Genomic DNA, 18,630 nt, shown 5'->3' on the forward strand with positions numbered 1-18,630 from the left:
GCGCTATAGGGAAGCTGATAGCCTGGAGCGCCATCTAGTATCAAACTCTCAATTCGTCTCGGCAAACGTTGGGATGAAAATTTGTCCAACGTCAGCATACGAATACCCCAGCAGTGCAGAAGAGGGCGCTGGTAACTTTCTATATTTCTGACATCTTACCCCTTATCATATTTATAAAATTTAACAAGCGTCTATTCACGGATGTAGTCTTCGACATCATGATGAATGATTATAACGCATTTTTGATACAATTTCGCTATTTGAATTACAGAGAAAAAAAATGTCCATGAAATCATTTAGGTATGCTGTTTAATTAATTAATTTGTACCTCTGAACAATACTTTAATACATTTTCCTTCAGTTCAAAATGTATCCAGACTGTATCCTTTACTATATTCCGATACCTTTATCACATAGCGAATCATAATCATAATATATTTATAGTGACTATATAGGTATAGGAATCCTATATTATTTTGATGTAATTGGACATCGATGTAAAAAAATGAATAGGCAAATGAAAATAAATCTACAACAATGTACCAAAACATCAGGAAAGTAACATTTTTCCCGAAAACTATTCCGAAACGGAAGTCTGGGACCGAAACTTGTCCCAAACAACTAATTTAGCACTTGTCACCCGTCCAATACCCCCAGTTGCCTCCGATTGCCGATATTGTCAGTCCGAACCGATCACATGTCCCAACGACCGAATGTTTTAATAGCTATAAAACTTTTCCGATAGCTCGATTCCAATTCCAGTAAATTTTCCCTGTACACCTACCGTTAGTTTATTGCTGCATCTTTTCTGTATCAGGTCCTGAGGTTTTGAGCTTCTAAATTCTTACTCGTACTTAAACTTAAATTATAGAGACTGTACCTAAAGACCTTTGTGCGTGTCGCATCTTACATTTAGTACGGCTCCTGCTAATTTTAAATCAACAGTGGTAATCAATATTCATTTGTAAACTTCATATAACATTACTAATCACCATTATAAAACAATTAATTTCTTTAATGTTTTTTTTACTTTAGACGCCTTACACATCATAAACCGTGCCTAGATAGTAGTAGTATAATATTTATATGTGTGTCATATAAGTCATACGTCGGCTACAACCGCAAACCTTTCGACCCCATTTGAAGGAGATAAAGAATTTGCGACTAGAAGTACGTTCTTCAGTTGTTTGGCGAACTTTATTATTAAAGTCCTTCTACAACATTCATTATGATGTAGGTATATACTATCTACTAGCTTCTCCAGAGTTAATCTATGAAAATGTAAAAAAAAGTAATCAAATATGCATGCTTCTATGTATGCTTTATCGACGATGCAGCAAAAGTTAAATTATCGAGCGCACTATTATATCTTTGACATAAAGATCACGTACGCTTTATTTGACACACAGAGGATACACTTCGACATAGCCCTGGAGGCTAATCTCTCCGTTGAGATTTCTCGGGATCAAAGTCAAAGAGGCTGTCAGAACACGATTTGTCTTCCTGTACAAGTCAAAGAATCTCTCCTAAGCATAGATATTTATGATTGTGACTGTACGTTTGGGACAGCAATTAATGGAATACGTGGGATCAGATGTAAAACGTGATTAATCTTACTCAAGCCCGTATTTATGTTGGTATCTTTAGGTATTTGGGCGTTGACTCGAGTAACCGAGACGTTACGTAAATAAATCAATCTAATTATTAGAACTATTCAAACATATATCTATTGAGATATGTTGCTGAAACCTTTTTTTAGTTTCATAGGTATATTAAGAGCCGGTACATACTCGTAGCTAGGTTGTTATGTAACCACGCTCAGCTAAACGTGTTTCGCAGAATGAATCGCTGTTTACATTCATAATTATACATGTAAGTATCAATGGTCAAGTTTATTTGAAATTAAAGAATAATGAACCCTATAAAATTCCTGATTTCACCATCAGCCACAAAAAAAAAATAAACCATCCAGGGCGTCAAAATGCTCGCTAATAAGAGAGTTATGACTTAATGAGTAATGAAGGGTAAAACTTAAAATTAAAATCTCTCGTACATTATATAAGACAAGGATTGAGGAAATGATTAAAGAATTGATAACCCTTCATTGATATGAAAGGTTATCCTTAGGTGATTAGGGTGATCTTTAGTCGACGTGTTTATAGCACAAAGCACACAACTACATTACAAATTTACTATAAGTATCTTTAGGTACACACAAAGCCCTGGCCATGGACTCTGGCACCAAAACCAGTTAATGGCTGTTTCTGAAAGCAAATCAATGCCCTGGAAAGGGTTATAAAAGTAGCATATCTTCTTTATGTCGTGGATACGTCATACAACCAAGTCGTAGGAAAGTCGTGAAAAAGCAATGAAAATCCCTATCTTTGTGTAACCAAGTAAGCACCTACATATCTAACATTTATCAAGTGCGAAGTAATTTCCTTAAGCAAACCTCGTGTCTCATATAAAGAGAATATTTTGTAGAATGTAACTTTTTTGACCTTTGCACGTTTGCTTTTTCAAGTGTTTACGAAAAGTAAGTAGATCTTTACATATAATACATATGTGTTGCATACATGTAGTATATAGTAGATACCTACTTATGAATGTTATAAACATAACTTATTACAATATAATATATGTGCCTACATACGTGCATACCTATTTACCTTAAATTAATCATACTAAAATATTGGACTAGTTAAAATGCAATATTTATTAATTACCATTTATCACACAGACCTTTATTTTATCTTAGCATAATTTTAGCAGATCCTATTAATTCGTCCCGGGTAGGCTTTCAAAGTGTTTACTATGCTGTCCCCCGAGAATTGCGTAAATTAATTAATTATATTTAATTCGACCGTTCTATGAATTAGTAAACTCTGCCTTCGAATAGATTCGACGTTATGACTAAAAGTAAGAAATTACATTATTATTTTGTTACCTGCAGTGCTTTCACAGTGTTTCACGTGTCGCATAACGATTCAAAAGTCACTATACTTCATACATAAAGCTCGACGTGACAAAAGACAGAGGCAGTCATTAGATCAGTGTAAGATAAATATCTTATACTAACTACATACAAAACTTAAAAAACTAAAACTGAGCCATGCCGGGTCCAAAGGTCCCCATCACACTTAACTAGCAGAGTTACCCCGCTGTATAGCGATGGAGACCTGTTGGGCAACCCATGACTCAGAACAGGGGTTATTCCCTTTCTCTCCTCTCGTAGGAGCCCACGCGCCCTCCGTCCCCAGGGCCCTGTTCTCTCGACGGCGACGGGCACGAAGTCGTAGGTGGCTCCCAAGGCAGCGTATTTTAGGCGCTTGTTTTTGCTGAGCTGAGCCTGCTGACTTAGCAGTGTGTCCTACATAGGATACAGCAAATGTACCTACTCACACAAGTTGCATCCCATATAAGACACCGCCCTCTCTGCCAGGGAACCAGCACCTTGACGTGCGTGGCGTGCCATAATTTTACTTATTTGTAATCTATTTTTATATCTCAGTTACTAAAGTGATTGATTGGCCAATGTATTTCGCTCCCCAATCATCCCGCTTTGTACCAATTTGTACTATATTGACAGATGGGCTGGACAAATTGGACCCACCGAATATTCATTATAGGTTATAAAAACCAGGTTTTATTTGAAATTGTTTACTCTTTATAATACAAATGCAGTGTTCTATAATAGTAGCTTATGTGGCGTCTCCATAGTTTCGACAAGATTTCAAATTTCGGTTTCATTATACTCCTGATTCACCGTGCTGTAATTGATCGTGTGGGAGAAACCACCAAATTTTTTCGAGGAAATATAAACTGAACAACAAATGGTGGTAAATGAACTTATTTCACGCATGTCTCAAAACCGTAGTTTTTTTTTTCATTCAGAGACAAACAAAGACTCCAATTGCCATAGCGTTCAATACAAAGTATCATGCGAGATTTTTCAAAATTGACATTTAATTTCGAATGAAACGTCATCACGACTGATATTGGAATAAAGGTCAAATTAGATTCCTTTAGGTATTTGTCAGAGCTGTTCGAAATTTGAATGTAATTATCAAATCGATTTTATAATTAGGTACACTAGCGACCCGCCCTGACGTCGCACGGGTTAACAAATACCTACACAAACTTTCCTCAAGAATCATTCTATCGATAGATGAAAATCCATTCAGTAGTTTTTGTGTTAAACGCGAACATACAAAGACACAAATAGACAGACGCGGCGGGGGACTAGCTTTGTTTTATAAGGAGTAGAGATTCGAATTTCACTTTCACACATATTAAAATTTTGTTGTAACAAAGCAGTTTATCTTTATGCTGGCCGTAATTTTCGGTTTTTAAATACATCATAGAGGGTTTATGGTGTGTGTCTATAAAAGATAAAAGCTATAACGATATTGCGGCCTTCAACCTCATTTACGATATTAGCTGACTAGGTTTTCGCTCAACTCGTTGCCATAGCCCCTGCTTAGGACTTGAGCACGATTCCGATAACTAAGAACACTCTACACACAATCGATACTTCTTAACGTAGTCGACATTTCCCAGCACGTTCACGTCAGATAAATTTTCATTAAGAGGTAAGAGTTTTTCGAAGACACACTATACGAGTAAGCTACAGGAAACCTTATTCAGCACACTGAGAGAAAAGTACAACAAAAACACACTTAGAATTACAAAAATAAACTTAATCCGGGGACAAGGAGAGTCAACTAATAGGAACAAATTGACTTTTGCAATTTATATTAGTTCTTGCAATTTCTATTATCTGTTTGTTGAAATTATATTTGGGATTACTGAGCTGTTTGTAGAAATAAATAAACTTTACAGAAATAGTCAAAAGTCCATAATTATTACTCAAACTTCATTTTTTTCCCCAGACAGAACTGTTTTTTAATTCCTGGTGATGATTTTTCTCTCAGTGCAGGTACATATAGTCGTTGCATAAATAAAAGTAACTATAATTGACGTGTTACTTTTTATAAACAGCAATCAAGGGATAATTAGCGTACCTTTTGCGTTACCCTTTTAGGGCTTCACATCCAAAATGGCGAAACCGAAACCCATCCGTGAGCCAGTCCATACGTTCGCGTGTCACAGCCATTTTGCTCGGAAACTATGAGTTATGTTGAAACTAGGCTGTTACTGATAGGTATCTATCTCGAATATAGGTGTGCTAGTAGTTAACATTTTTTTAGCTGACAAAATCCTAAAAAAGAAAATTTATAGGCGCAGTCAGTGCACTGGATGGATGGATTAAAAGTAGGAAAAAAAACAACAGGTTGCACATAAGTCCATATCTTTTTTAAAGTGACTTAAAAATTTCTTAATTAATTAGTTAATTAGTAAGTAGGTGACTTTAAAAGAGTGGACGATTATTTTTGGATCTAAGCACTTTGAAAATCAACAAAATCAAAGCAAAATTTGATTATATAAGTTCTCCACCAGTTAAGTAAAACGCCTGATATGTTTAACCAGTAGTTTCTAATACTAAATGCATTGAATTACTTTAACTCAGCCAAGTTTTCGCATTTAAGAGTTATTAATTAGGGAACTTGAAGTCGAGTGCAGTAGCACAGCCTCAGATATCACTAGATAGTATTGTTTGGTTAACTTTTGACTACTCTGCAGAGCTTAATCGAGTTAGTCGACTAAGTTTAATATTGGTGCAGTAAAACGAAGAATTACTGATGTGCGCACTACTCCTAACATGCAATTGTAATATATTTACATAACGTTCGGATGCATAATTGATTGATTACTGTCGTATTAATTTGTCCTTTTGATGTTGTTTGCTTAAAAACTTTATTCCGTCGGTTTTAATTAGCCTTGACTTATAAAATTAACAACAATTTAAATAAATGTTAATGTAATTACCTAATTACATAATTTGGGTTAAAGTTTTATTTCAAATTCTCAGAAGACACATCAACCCAGCTATTAAAATATCATACCTTGCTACTGTTTGACCTCATATTTTAACCGTTATAAATAAATAACGATTTGTTATTTATTAATATCATTATAGTTGACGAAATATAAGTAATATAATTTGCACAAATTCGCCACACAAGTTGTTTATCAAAATTTTCGAGTTTATCGAGTGTCACTTGTTTATATGTTTTATCACCTATTCATAATTCTACTTCCAAATGCTGCCGCCATACCGACTTGATTTTTGATTTATTTATTATTATATCTAGCTATATATACGTCTAGCTAGAGTAGGTAGCAAGTGAAGTGTTAATAAATTAGACGTGCTACTTACCTACTATCCGAAGATAGTTTTTTTATAAGGTCGACGTCGAACGCCGGCTCCTACCAATAAATTTCTCGGAACTCATGTATGAAAGACGAGTATCATTTGATATTTACCAAAAATCGCTATTCGGTATAAAAACTACGTGGGGAAACCGGACTAAATAATCCCAAAAATATGTCCCTTGTTTCCCCTATGGGTTAGAAAATGCACAAACTGACAGATGACGAGTTGGCAGTAGTTTCGTAAAAAATTGTGCCTGCGATATGCCAGGGTAAAGCTAGTAAATATCATAATGTTTATTAATTATCATCAACGAGAGAAGAGAATTGTTTTGAAATTTACCTAACAATAATTATTTCCGTTACTAATTGCGAATTGTCGTCATCTCATAACAGTGAGCATATCATTCTGTTGTGGTAGGTACAGTTCACGACCAAATTCATGAACGATATTCCGCTATTGCGCCGACACCGTGCGATGACAAATGTTATTGCTTTGTTCCCGCAACGAACATCGAGAATGCAATAAAGTTCCGATGTTGAGAGTTCCTCACATTTCTGTGTTATGGAAATGTTTGATTTACATAAATACTTGTAGTTTACAAAGACTTGACCGGTGTGGGCCAACGATCGTGCCTGAATAAACGAAATGAGTTCAGTCTCAACAGTACCTATTCAAAAGTAGGTACCGGTTCCGTTCGAAAGTCAAAATTGTAATAAAATGTGTCACATTGGTTGTTTTGTACGTAAACAATCCCATAAAACTGAACAATAATGAATAATAATAAAAAATATTGAACTGTTCCCAATATTTTTTCACCACACCAGCTCGTAAAGCTCTTATATGATGATGGGTTGGTGTGGTGAAAATTGTTTCACTCAGGAGCAAAGTTTGTTTGACACTCGTGCCTTAAAACCCTCGCAACGCTCATGACACCACTTTTCGAGCCACTCGCTACGCTCGTGGTTGAATTTTGGAATCGTTAGCTTGCTCAGGTGTCAATAAAATAGTGAAGAAAAACTTACATATAATTTTCTTTATCTATCGTATTTTAATTATCTGCGTCGTTATAGAAACTGTAAGTACTAAGGACAAGAACCGAGTTTCAATTAGAGACAGACATTAAGGTCGAGTTACAAGTTTGTATTATGCTCTCGAGTCTGAACCTCAGTTTAACTGTAGCATCCCCCTCGTATTTACATGTACTTGTACAACTTTGAAACTAAATCTTCCTATATTACGATTTACAATTAGGTAAGACATCTTCGAGTTCCAAAGAGAGAGAGCGTCACATACGAGTATGTATTAAAATATGCGCGAAAGTGACGCGAGCAAAACCCGACCCGGAGAATAAAATCTTTGATTAAAAATACACGTCTTTAATAACAAGTTTCGTTTGACGATTTTACGTTTATTTTGATGTAATTTTGTGTTCGTAGAGTTATTGTACAGTTTTATTGAAAAATTAGTTTTAAAGCGAGGTTCATCGGATTACACAGTGTAACGGACTTCGATATCTTTAAATAGGAACATTTATCTCAACCAGGTTTAAGAAATATTAACTCCAAAACCGCCATTTCTACGATCGAAATATATATATTGAAATTATTTGCATTAGGTACATATTTTCTTGGAAAATCACTCCACTCTGTCCATAACTCCACCCGATCGATGTCTCTAATCTGTCCTCATGTTCCAAGTTAAATGTAAGAACTTCACTTCGCTACGCTCACTCGTTCGATAATATGAGTAGGTATAGTAGGTTTTTTCTGTGTCCCGCAGAATTTTTCAGTGACTATGTTTATTTTTTCTCTTAATTGCCAAGCTCATATGAGCGGTACTATATTATCCCATTGTGAAACGAGGAAGGTACTTTCTCTCAAGGGTCTCTTCTCGAACCCCACTTACACCGACTGACCAAACAACGAAATTCGAATTAGAAGCTTCGTTTCATTATTTATTTGATCGATGTTTATACCAAGTTTAATTGTAGTTACTTCTGTAATTGGTTAAATTAGATTTTATTTAATAATATACGACTCTTACATGATAAGATAACAATATCTGTAGCCTTACACACACAGACACACACACATATAAGCACCCTTTTTCATTCCTGTATTCTTTCTTTCAATTTCATAATTTCCTTAACGATTACATAACTTATTAGATTAGTTTTTTCTTAACCTTTAAGCAGGTCACTTACGAGCCTTCCAAATGGACGCCGTTACAATGGATTCATCCAAATGGACGGCATCCTAATATTAACCATTGTACGTTTTTGACATTCACGGACAGATTTTGGATTGCAGCCACGCTATTGGGACTGTTGGAAGGCTCGTCAGTGGCCGCCTTTAGTCTACGAATTGCGAATCCGGCTACCACGTCACAGGCTTAGCCTAGTGTGGAGCCACAGGATACCTATTGGTATTTGTTAACAAGGTTATTTTCTAATAAATATTATTCTTATTCTTTTATCGAACTGCATTCTGCATAATAAAAATATTTAAAACCGGCTGGCAACTCAACGCGTCTAAATACGGTTGTTAATTTGGCATGAAGAAAAACAGACAATCTTAAGAAAACCTCTAGAAGTAATCAATTTGCTGTTCCTGGTCAGCGTTGAGCACAAGCTGAGTCGCGTTGACGCTAACCGACTGTAGAAGATTAAACACGCTTCCTACTCGATAGCAAATAGTGTTGCTACACTCTGTTCTATGTCGGCATCGATAAAAATTAACCAATATTAAACAACTCAAAAAGATTCAACACAATACCCAATTCTTCTGCAACATGCATCTACCAAATAACTAAGGATAATCTGCTAAGTCGCATTCCTTATAAATAATTTATTGTAGAAAGTGGATTATCTATATGGATACAAACATTTAGTGGATATCTACTAAAAAGAAAATCATCGTACAATCGCGTTAGTGCAAGGTTATTATCATCAGACGAGTAATTCAGCCCTAAATTAGATATGTAGTGGGTATTATTCAGGGCTATCAGGGCCCCTATTCTCTTTAGACGTCATATCTGTTTTGCCTTTTTTAAATATTTTAATTTCGTAGTGTGGACTTTGTAATGTAATTATTTTTTTTTAATTTAGTATTTCACTTACGGAAAAAAGCTACAATATTTCTATGTACTATCGACACCCGGTACACGCTCGGGCACAAATAAAACATACCGCCGCCAATATTAAACACGAGTTCTACTCGGTACTACTGTCCGACGTATCGACAAGTGGAAATGTGCCATTTCTTTGTTTACGTTTTCCTTTGTTAATTTAAATTTTACACCATGATCCGATTATTACCGTCCGATTCTTTACTTTATAATAAAATGTGTAAAGTTTATTGAGGTAAAAATGTACATTAACACACTTGACAATGATATCCAAACTAGACCGAGACTATCTTTTGTGTTGAATTCATGTTTTAACTTTTAACGGTTCAAGAAGAAAAAAAGAAAAACTAAAGGGGCCAACTGATTAACAGTCCGCCGGACGGTACCTATCGGCCTGTCAGTTAGAATAATTTTTTTTACAGTTCCGAACAACTGACAGGCCGATACCGTCCAGCGGACTGTTAATCAGTGGGCCCCTTAACATCGCTAAATTAAAGCTTCATAACGCTAACGGAACTTATTATAGTTATTTGTTTTACAAGGGGGCAAAGTTGTTGTTTAACCGCTCGTGCAAATATTGATACCCGAGCAAGCGAAAGATTCCAAAATTGAACCACGAGCGTAGCGAGGGGTTCGAAAGATGGAATCTTGAGCGTTGCGAGGGTTTCAAAGCACGAGGGTTAAACAAAATTAGCCCCCGAGTGAAACACACAATTTTTCACCACACCAACCCGAAGCAACTATTAAATGTAAAATATCAAACAAAATCAAGCCAAATCAATATCAAATTAATGTTATTAAATATTTATCATCCAAAATCATCATTTAAAAGTCAATTCTACCAGCAAACATAAGAAAACAACTCAAAAATTGCATTTGAATACTTTGCCTCACATGTGAATAAAATGCAACTTTGCTATCAGTTTTTGAAGTGCAAAGTAAGCCTTTCCGAGCTGGTGTGGTGAAAAGAAATTTATTATTAATATCACTTAATACTTTCCTACCTATATTTTTCTGGAAGTTTTAGTAGTATAATTTAAGTTTGTCACTAGATTGTCTAGTGTTTTGTAAAGAAATAGAACTATGCTGATATCATTTTGATCACTCTGGACTGAAAGAGAAGGTGGCTGTATCTTTCATAAAAACTAGATGTCACCTTTTCTTACCTAATCTCAAGTAGGTAACTGGAGCAGATCCCGGACCAGTATCGTTTAAGAAAAAACAGCGCTCAGTTAGATAAATAGAAGCTAAAATATATGAAATGTTATTTAAGTTGGTATACGTTTTATTGAGTACCTATTCATCATCATCATCATCTCAGCCATAAGACGTCCACTGCTGAACATAGGCCTCCTCCTTGATACCATTGATACCTTGATTAAATCGTACCACCTCTAGATTTTCCATGAAACGACGAAACAATGCTTTAGTGATGTCAACCCCAATAATCTGACCACAAACGGCATAGGGCTAAAAAGCTAAAAACTTTTTGATGTGAGCTTGTAATACCCTAATAACTTATGGTGAAGCAAGTTTAGTATGTTACTAAAGTTTAAAATGTGCAATAAAAAGTGTTTAACTGCAAATACAAAGGGCTTTATTGCTTGGGTTAATTGCTATTATTTTTATACTTATTACTGATTATTTCATAAAATAACTATTAAGTAGTCTTGTAAAGCTGACTGAGCATATATATTTTTGAAACGACCATGTATTTTTGTAGGTATTGTATAAGTATGATTTCGATGTCTTGCAATAAAAATAAGTACTTATGTAAAATATTTAAAGCAATAACATGCAATACGTTTTAGGTATAAGTTTGGTGCTATCATTCAACCAACTTGTCGGCTGGATAGTACCGATGACAGTTCCTTCGAAAAAAATACTTGTTCACCTCAGCAGCTCGAACAAGGGTACTTTGCTTCTTAAAAACAGTGAGCAAAATGCGATTTTGCTCACTGTGTCATTTTGTCTCACTCAGTGAGCAAAAATTTTGCTCACTTAGCGACACAGTATGAGTGAGCAAAATCGCATTTTGCTCACTGAGTGAGACAAAATGTCATTTAAGTGACTTTTAAAGTCAAATGTCATTTCAACATGCGGGGTCTAATACAAGTTCGATATACTTGGGTTCTATTATCTCTATCCCTCTAGGTATGTTCTCACTGCTTAGGGTGATAAATTTTGTGTACTACACGAGATCAAAGTTATTTACATCTCGTGCGCTTTTGAATCCCTTACTACGCTCAAGATTCTAAATTAGATTCACTCGCTACGCTCGTGAATCTATTATAGAATCTTTCGCTTGCACGGGACTCAAAATAAGCACTCGAAGAAATATCAAACTTTGATCTCTTGTTGTACAAATAACTATTGGACTTAGTTAATTTAATTCCACAAATCTTCATACTTATAATAATGTACCCACAAGTAGGTAAGTATCTACTGAATTTATTTATACTTATTCAAACACATTATGAACAAAATATATACGTTTAAGTAAAAACTAATACGATATAACTTACTCTCCCCTAACAGTAAAAATATCAACATGTAAGTATATATAAAAAACCGGACAAGTGCGAGTCGGACTCGCGCACGAAGGGTTCCGTACCATAAAGCAAAAAAAAAACGAAAAAATGCAAAAAGAAAACGGTCACCCATCCAAGTACTGACCACGCCCGACGTTATTGCTTAACTTTGGTCAATAATCACGTTTGTTGTATGGGAGCCCCACTTAAATCTTTATTTTATTCTGTTTTTAGTATTTGTTGTTATAGCGGCAACAGAAATACATCACCTGTGAAAATTTCAACTGTCTAGCTATCACGGTTCGTGAGATACAGCCTGGTGACAGACAGACGGACGGACGGACGGACGGACAGCGAAGTCTTAGTAATAGGGTCCCGTTTTACCCTTTGGGTACGGAACCCTAAAAAAAGTGATATAAATTACATCCTCTCTAAAGAAGGATCGATCTTGTAAATCCAATTTTCCGTGCAAATTCGACGTAAATCGAATAACGTGAGGTAATTCTAATTTCCGGTGTAATACTTTTCAAATATTCTTGTGATACGCAAAAATATTCTTGTGATGCGATAAATCCTCGTCCATATTTAGAACTTGGTGTCCTTGGAACGTTATAAAGACTAATGGAGTTAAGACCCACTGATTATATTGTGATTCCGACTATCGGGCCAATTCGTGTTTTAGTTATTAGTTCTCATTCCGATACGATACTGATCTGTCAGTGTCTTCAACCAAAAACGTCAATTTTGACACTTATATCGTATCGGAATTAGATGTAATAAGTAAACCCCGAATTGGCCCGTATATTTCGTTTTGGAATCAGAAGTCTATAACGTGTAATATATATGTATTTAGTGACAATCGTGACTGTGGAAAGGATATAATAAAGTACAAGTATAGAAAAAATATGCTTCCAGGAACGGAAAACGAACATAAATGGTATTGATTTTGTTGTCGGTACTTACATGCGACAACAGAAAACCACCGTGTCGCCGAAATAATTTTTAGCTTGTGAGTTTTTTATGTATTTTGTATAGGGGTCTTAGTTGCCTGATAATACGTAGGTAAGTAAATGATTTTTAACACATTTCTCTCATCTGTGTTATATTTGATAAATAACATATTTTGCAATAAAATAACGTGCACGGTACTGTTTGTATGTCAAATGTGAGTACCGAGGGCTTAAAACAATATCTACGAGTATTTGTTTGTTTTGGTGAAGCATATACTATCTATCTGTACTAAAACGGGCTCAGTAGAAATGATCCCGAAGTTATGTCTTATTATATCATCTTTGTACAATTTATACAAATATTAAGCGGTTTTTTTTTTAATTTTCCAGTTTTCTTATATTTACGACCCGGTCGCCTACTAACGCTACGTCTTACGTAGGCGAACAACGCGCGAACGCGGCGCGGCGCGGCGCGGCGAAATCAATCCTTTGATGCCCATAGAAGTGTCCTACGTAAGCGATCTCGTTGCGAACGCGGTGCGGCGCGATTTGCACGCGAATGTCAGGCGGCGCGGCGCGGCGCGGCGCGGCGCGGCCGCTTTCGCCGCGCCGCGCCGCGCCGCGTTCGCGCGTTGTTCGCCTACGTAAGACGTAGCGTAACCGGTGTCGGTATACTATACAGATATCTTTTCTTTCACTTCCAGTCAAAAAGTCAGTGAGCGCACAGGCCCTAATACCCAAGGCCGTTGGCTATTGAATATGCCGATAAGCTCATGGTCGTATCATTTATTTACAAAATAATGCTGATCATATTTTTATTTACCCTACAGTTTTAGTTCTCTTTAACAAAGCTTAACCCATTTGTAGTGCTACGCCGTAGCACGTAGCAGCAGTAATGGGTGTTTTCATTTTGTAGCAAAACATTCGAACAATATGTGGGTGCCAGCTTAATTTTTAAATCAAAAACCTTTGTAATATTTTTTCCTATTTATACCAACATAGTTATATTAATTTCTAGTAAGTATGATACAGTTTTAAATACTTATATCTCTATTGGTACTAATACATATAATCCATATTCGGTATTTGCGTAATCATTGATCAATCTTCATTATTATGTTAGACCGCACTTTAGACGACGATAGCAGACCAATCGAACACTACTATAAATCTCACAATTTCCCAATTGTAAGAGCACAAATGTGCAAAGCTGTCAAATTGTTTGTAATCCCGGCGGTCATCCTGGGTCTCCATTCCGGTCGGTCATCAAGCACTTAACTGGAATTTTCTTCCTAATCGGAAACCATACGTGACGATTTTACTGAGAGCTCAACAAGCGATTGAAATAAAAGCCATGTAGACACTGATGTCTCTCGGAATAGAGCTGGCTAGTGAGCAAAATAAGCTTGGCCGTTCAGTCGACGAGTGGTTACGCGCCGGGCGGCCGTGCGTACGCTGCGCCCTCTCACTGACGCTGTTGTCAGTGTCGAAACTTTCCGTATTGCGGAAAGTGTATCTTTTAACAATTGTATACACAAATTCTCAGTGTCAATTACATTTATTTTATTTGTTACTGTGAAATAGTCGATAGAATACTGTTTAGTTATAGTGCGATTGGAACCTTTTGGTCGGGTTTAAGCCAGATGATGGATATGGGTTGAAGAAATAAATGTCGATATGCTTTGTTATGTAAGTATAATAAGCTAATTATGATATTTCTAGTTACCATTAGGATGTAAGCTCCAAAATTTTAAGGAATAAATAGGTAGGTTTGTTAATGTATTTTTTTAATTTATTATTTACGATTTTGTATGATGCGTCTTTCCAGATTCCATAGTAGGTAGTGCCCTATTCCACTACACTGTTCCAAATAATTTATTCCACATCCCAAACTCATCCATTCCAATAAACGTCAGGACTCCACGGCGTGCATCTCTGTTTCATTTATTCATTAAAATCCTGGAGTTATTCATGAATAATTCACATTTTACCGGAAAGTGTCAGAGAATCGTTCGCGTAACAGATTATTAACCTTAAGTCGGCCTTCCCTAATAAAACGCGAAAGTTGTAAAAAAAACTTAAGCTATGAAACAAAAGTTTTACAATCAACAAGATAAAGAAATCCCGCGGGAAATTTACCCTAAAAGTTTAGTAAAATTTTATGGCCAAGAAATTAGGATGGACACCATTTATTATTTAGTTTACAATTCCCTAATTACTTATTTAATTTTTACTTTAACCGGACTGATTTAATGGATTTATTTTTCGTATGTAAAATAACAAGCACTGTCTAACAGTGCTATGTATATAACCTATTTATTAAAATAGTACAGTATAAACCTTTCTTGAATTATTACGGTAAGAATGGATCTCAAATTCATATATTGTGTTCGCATTTTTGTGAGTTTTTCCTACAATAAATAAGACCTAATTTGACAAAAGACCTCGGAAATGTACCCAATGTATTAACTATTGTGGGATAAATATTGTTCATAAAGATAACTATATTGTCATCTATTACAGAATGTGAAATTTTAATGTGTTTATCTATAAAGTGATTGACTGCCTTATTTCATTAATTATTCGCAATTAAAGACCAACCAACAAACCAATTATTCGCAAGTACTGTTGTTGGCTATGCTATAGGTTCTCATGCTTTTTGTGTATTATTGATGATATGTTAACGCTGTGAACTACTCAATAAATAAATAAAAACCATATTGTGACATATATTATAAGCCATAACTACGCCCGTGATAATCAGTGTCAGATTAAATTTCTACTTCGTTAACGTCGAGATTAATTACTGATATTTTAATATGATGAGATTGATGAGCTCAATTTGCAACAAGATACACGTTCAACAAATCTTAATTTAAAGTTTTAAGTATCTTTTATTACCTATTACAGACCGTATCGTTTAATGATACCTATTTCTCCCGTGGCCATATTAGCAAGATCTAGAATACATGTAACTACTTTTTTTAAAGCTATATAAATATTTCCAATCAAATTGATAACTGTTTTAACAGATATTCCTGCACAGTGCAAAACAAACACATTATTCAGTCCGATATCCGTCACCCCAAGCACATGACTTGATAAATGTCATTGGTGAACCGTTGCTCGGATTACGGCAAGACTCTAGATTTATTACTTTAGCCGTTTTGGCTACGACTTCTGTGATACTAACCCAAACCGGATCTGGATTTACTTTCGTCTTCAAATGACGAATTGCTCCTCTCTCACTAAAGTTCCGTTAAAGTTCCGTATCGCTTAATTCATTGATTTAAATCGTGCCATCTCGGAAGCGGCTAAACATTTGTCAAGTTCGCCGCTGCTCCTTATTGGGTCGGAAATGTTAATCTCTGTAGCATTTAAGGCCTTTGGGGTTGTCATGATTAAACATGAGTTTATGGTTTTCATGTATCCCCAGAGGTATTTGCAAAAGTTTTTGCTTCAAACATGTCAGTGACACCAAAGTTCTCAAAATCGAATTAGCAGATAGTTTTGATGCTACGATGGAACACACAAGACAAATTAGAACCTATATATTCGTAGTTTACATAAAGGTATATTTGTGTCGTGTTGGATTCTTTTTTTTACCAGATTGTAGGAAATCCCACAGTCTGGTATATTTTAAAGGTGGCCACTGACGAGCCTTCCAACAGTCCAGCGTGGCTGCAATCCAAAATCGGTCCGTGAATGTCAAATACGTACAATGTTTAATATTAGTATGCCGTCCATTTGGATGAATCCATTGTAACGGCATCCATTTGGAACGCTCGTCAGTGGTCTGCTTAACACATTTAATAACGACGCATTTCTTTCGAATTTCGTTTTTAAAATTATATGGAGTCGTACAGTTACCGCCTAGGAAATGCTCAAGTTATTGGAAATTTCGAGTGGTGCCAAATGCAGTTCCAAAAGACTCTTACTTACACTCGACGTGCTCAAGAAATCTTTATGGGAAAATTCTATTAGGTGCCTACGTTCGACTTCATTGGTTTCAATTTTGCAAAATATTAAGTCATGATCATGAATTAACTACTAAGCAGTTTCTAAGAGACATAGCTCTGGATGATATAAAATATATTCGTGTTATTATATTACGAAATGTACTGTATTCAAGTGGCATATTGTGTATAGTTAGTGGCATATTGTGTGTAGTTACCACTTTTATTTGTAATGTTTACGGCGGCATCATTTAGGAAAGTGACATTAGGTATGTATATTGCCATAATCACGGGTAAATTAAATCGTTTCTAATACATACACCTATGGGTATTATGCATAGGTACCTACATAATTATATATTTAGCCCAAAAATATATTTTAATTATACAGTTTCCCCTAATAAGATCCCCTGATTTTGATAAAGTTTATTTCGTTTTACATTAAACCCCTTACACGCAACCACGCAGTTACAACGCAGTATTGTACTTAATCATGATTAATGACTAATATGTTTCTTCGGATAATGAGAGTAGAATATAGGGCATTATATGAAAAAAGAAGCATCTACTTGCGTGGATTTGCTTAAATCAAAATCATAAGTCTTTTAAGGCAAATCCCAGAATATAGAATCAACTTGTATGGCCTTTCTTAACCACCAGCTTGGGATCCGGTCCATCTGATGTCCTTACAAGCAAAACACAGGACTGAAAGATTGGATTGTTACTTAAATAGTTATAATGTATGAATAGCTTTATGAGCCCAATTTGCATGTATAACCAACCTTAAATTTCTCTTTCTCCGTTAGCTTACCCGCTTTAGGCCTCCCTCCCCTATACTCATATGAAGTATTGAAATGTTGGCGACCATACAATGTATTTTCAATGTTATGTCTAGTATTCTATTAGCATACTCGTATCTATGGTATATATGTTATTAACATACCCGCTTAAAATCATCTAAACTGAAAATAGTACATTACTACAGAGGCCGGGACGACAGGGGTTGCCGGCCGAAGACATATACACGGCCGAGCGAAGCGAGGCCGGATAGGTCTGAGCGCGGGCAACCCCATTTCCCGCCGAGGTATGTATAGTGCTTTTCTCAAACATGCAATGAAATAAAATAAAAAATCCACTACACCCAAGTTTTATTTATAGAAAAAACTAAAAGTAAACTACACCCAAAATATAACCAACACGTACCTACCTATATCATTATCACGCGTATGTTTTACACGAGTCGTGTATTTTTACTACCCGTATTTTTTCATGTATCTTTGATTTTTTCGACTCTTTTTTCGTCACATAAGTTTACATAGTCTTTCATGTTGATATCATGTTTCACATACATCGTTGCTTTATGCATGGAGTAAATAAGTATAATTTCCACAGTGTTGACGAATTTGTAGTTACATTCATTTAAAATATGCCACAAAACTGTTTCTAATAAACTGTAAGCCATTTTTCTTAGTTTCTCAAATAATAAAATTGCCATAAGCAACCATATACCTACTTCGTCTTTGACTTGGCGGCAGAGGCAGCAAATTATTGAAAATCAATTCTGCTTACGCTGCCAATTCCAACATCTACGATTACAATTAATATTAATTTCATTATTTCGTCGGAACTCATATTAAAGTCAAAAAATCAACAACGCACCATAAATCCAACAAAACAGAATGAATATTTTTCAACTTTACCTCCATAACAATTTTAAAAATATAACTACGCGTGTTTGAGTAGACCTTTTTACCGCTAACGTTTAGATGAAATATTTTAAATGTTTTTAT

The 18,630-nt window shown here is 35.5% G+C and overlaps 1 protein-coding gene across 4 annotated transcripts in view; it reads left to right on the forward strand.

The window, feature by feature from the left end:
* The window catches only part of LOC134676379 (peripheral plasma membrane protein CASK), a 254,765-nt gene that overhangs the window by 179,723 nt on the left and 56,412 nt on the right, over nucleotides 1–18,630 (forward strand). Inside the window, exon 1 of one of the 4 annotated variants that reach the window (XM_063534765.1) lies at nucleotides 14,451–14,573. The exons of the other annotated variants lie outside the window; for them this stretch is intronic. Within the exon in view, the coding sequence (XP_063390835.1) occupies nucleotides 14,562–14,573 (12 nt within the window). The 5' untranslated portion in view covers nucleotides 14,451–14,561. Of the gene's footprint in view, nucleotides 1–14,450; nucleotides 14,574–18,630 lie in introns of those variants that run through there. 4 annotated transcript variants of the gene reach the window in all.

The sequence above is a fragment of the Cydia fagiglandana genome, chromosome 2 (assembly GCF_963556715.1).
Source record: "Cydia fagiglandana chromosome 2, ilCydFagi1.1, whole genome shotgun sequence".
Lineage (NCBI taxonomy): Eukaryota > Metazoa > Arthropoda > Insecta > Lepidoptera > Tortricidae > Cydia > Cydia fagiglandana.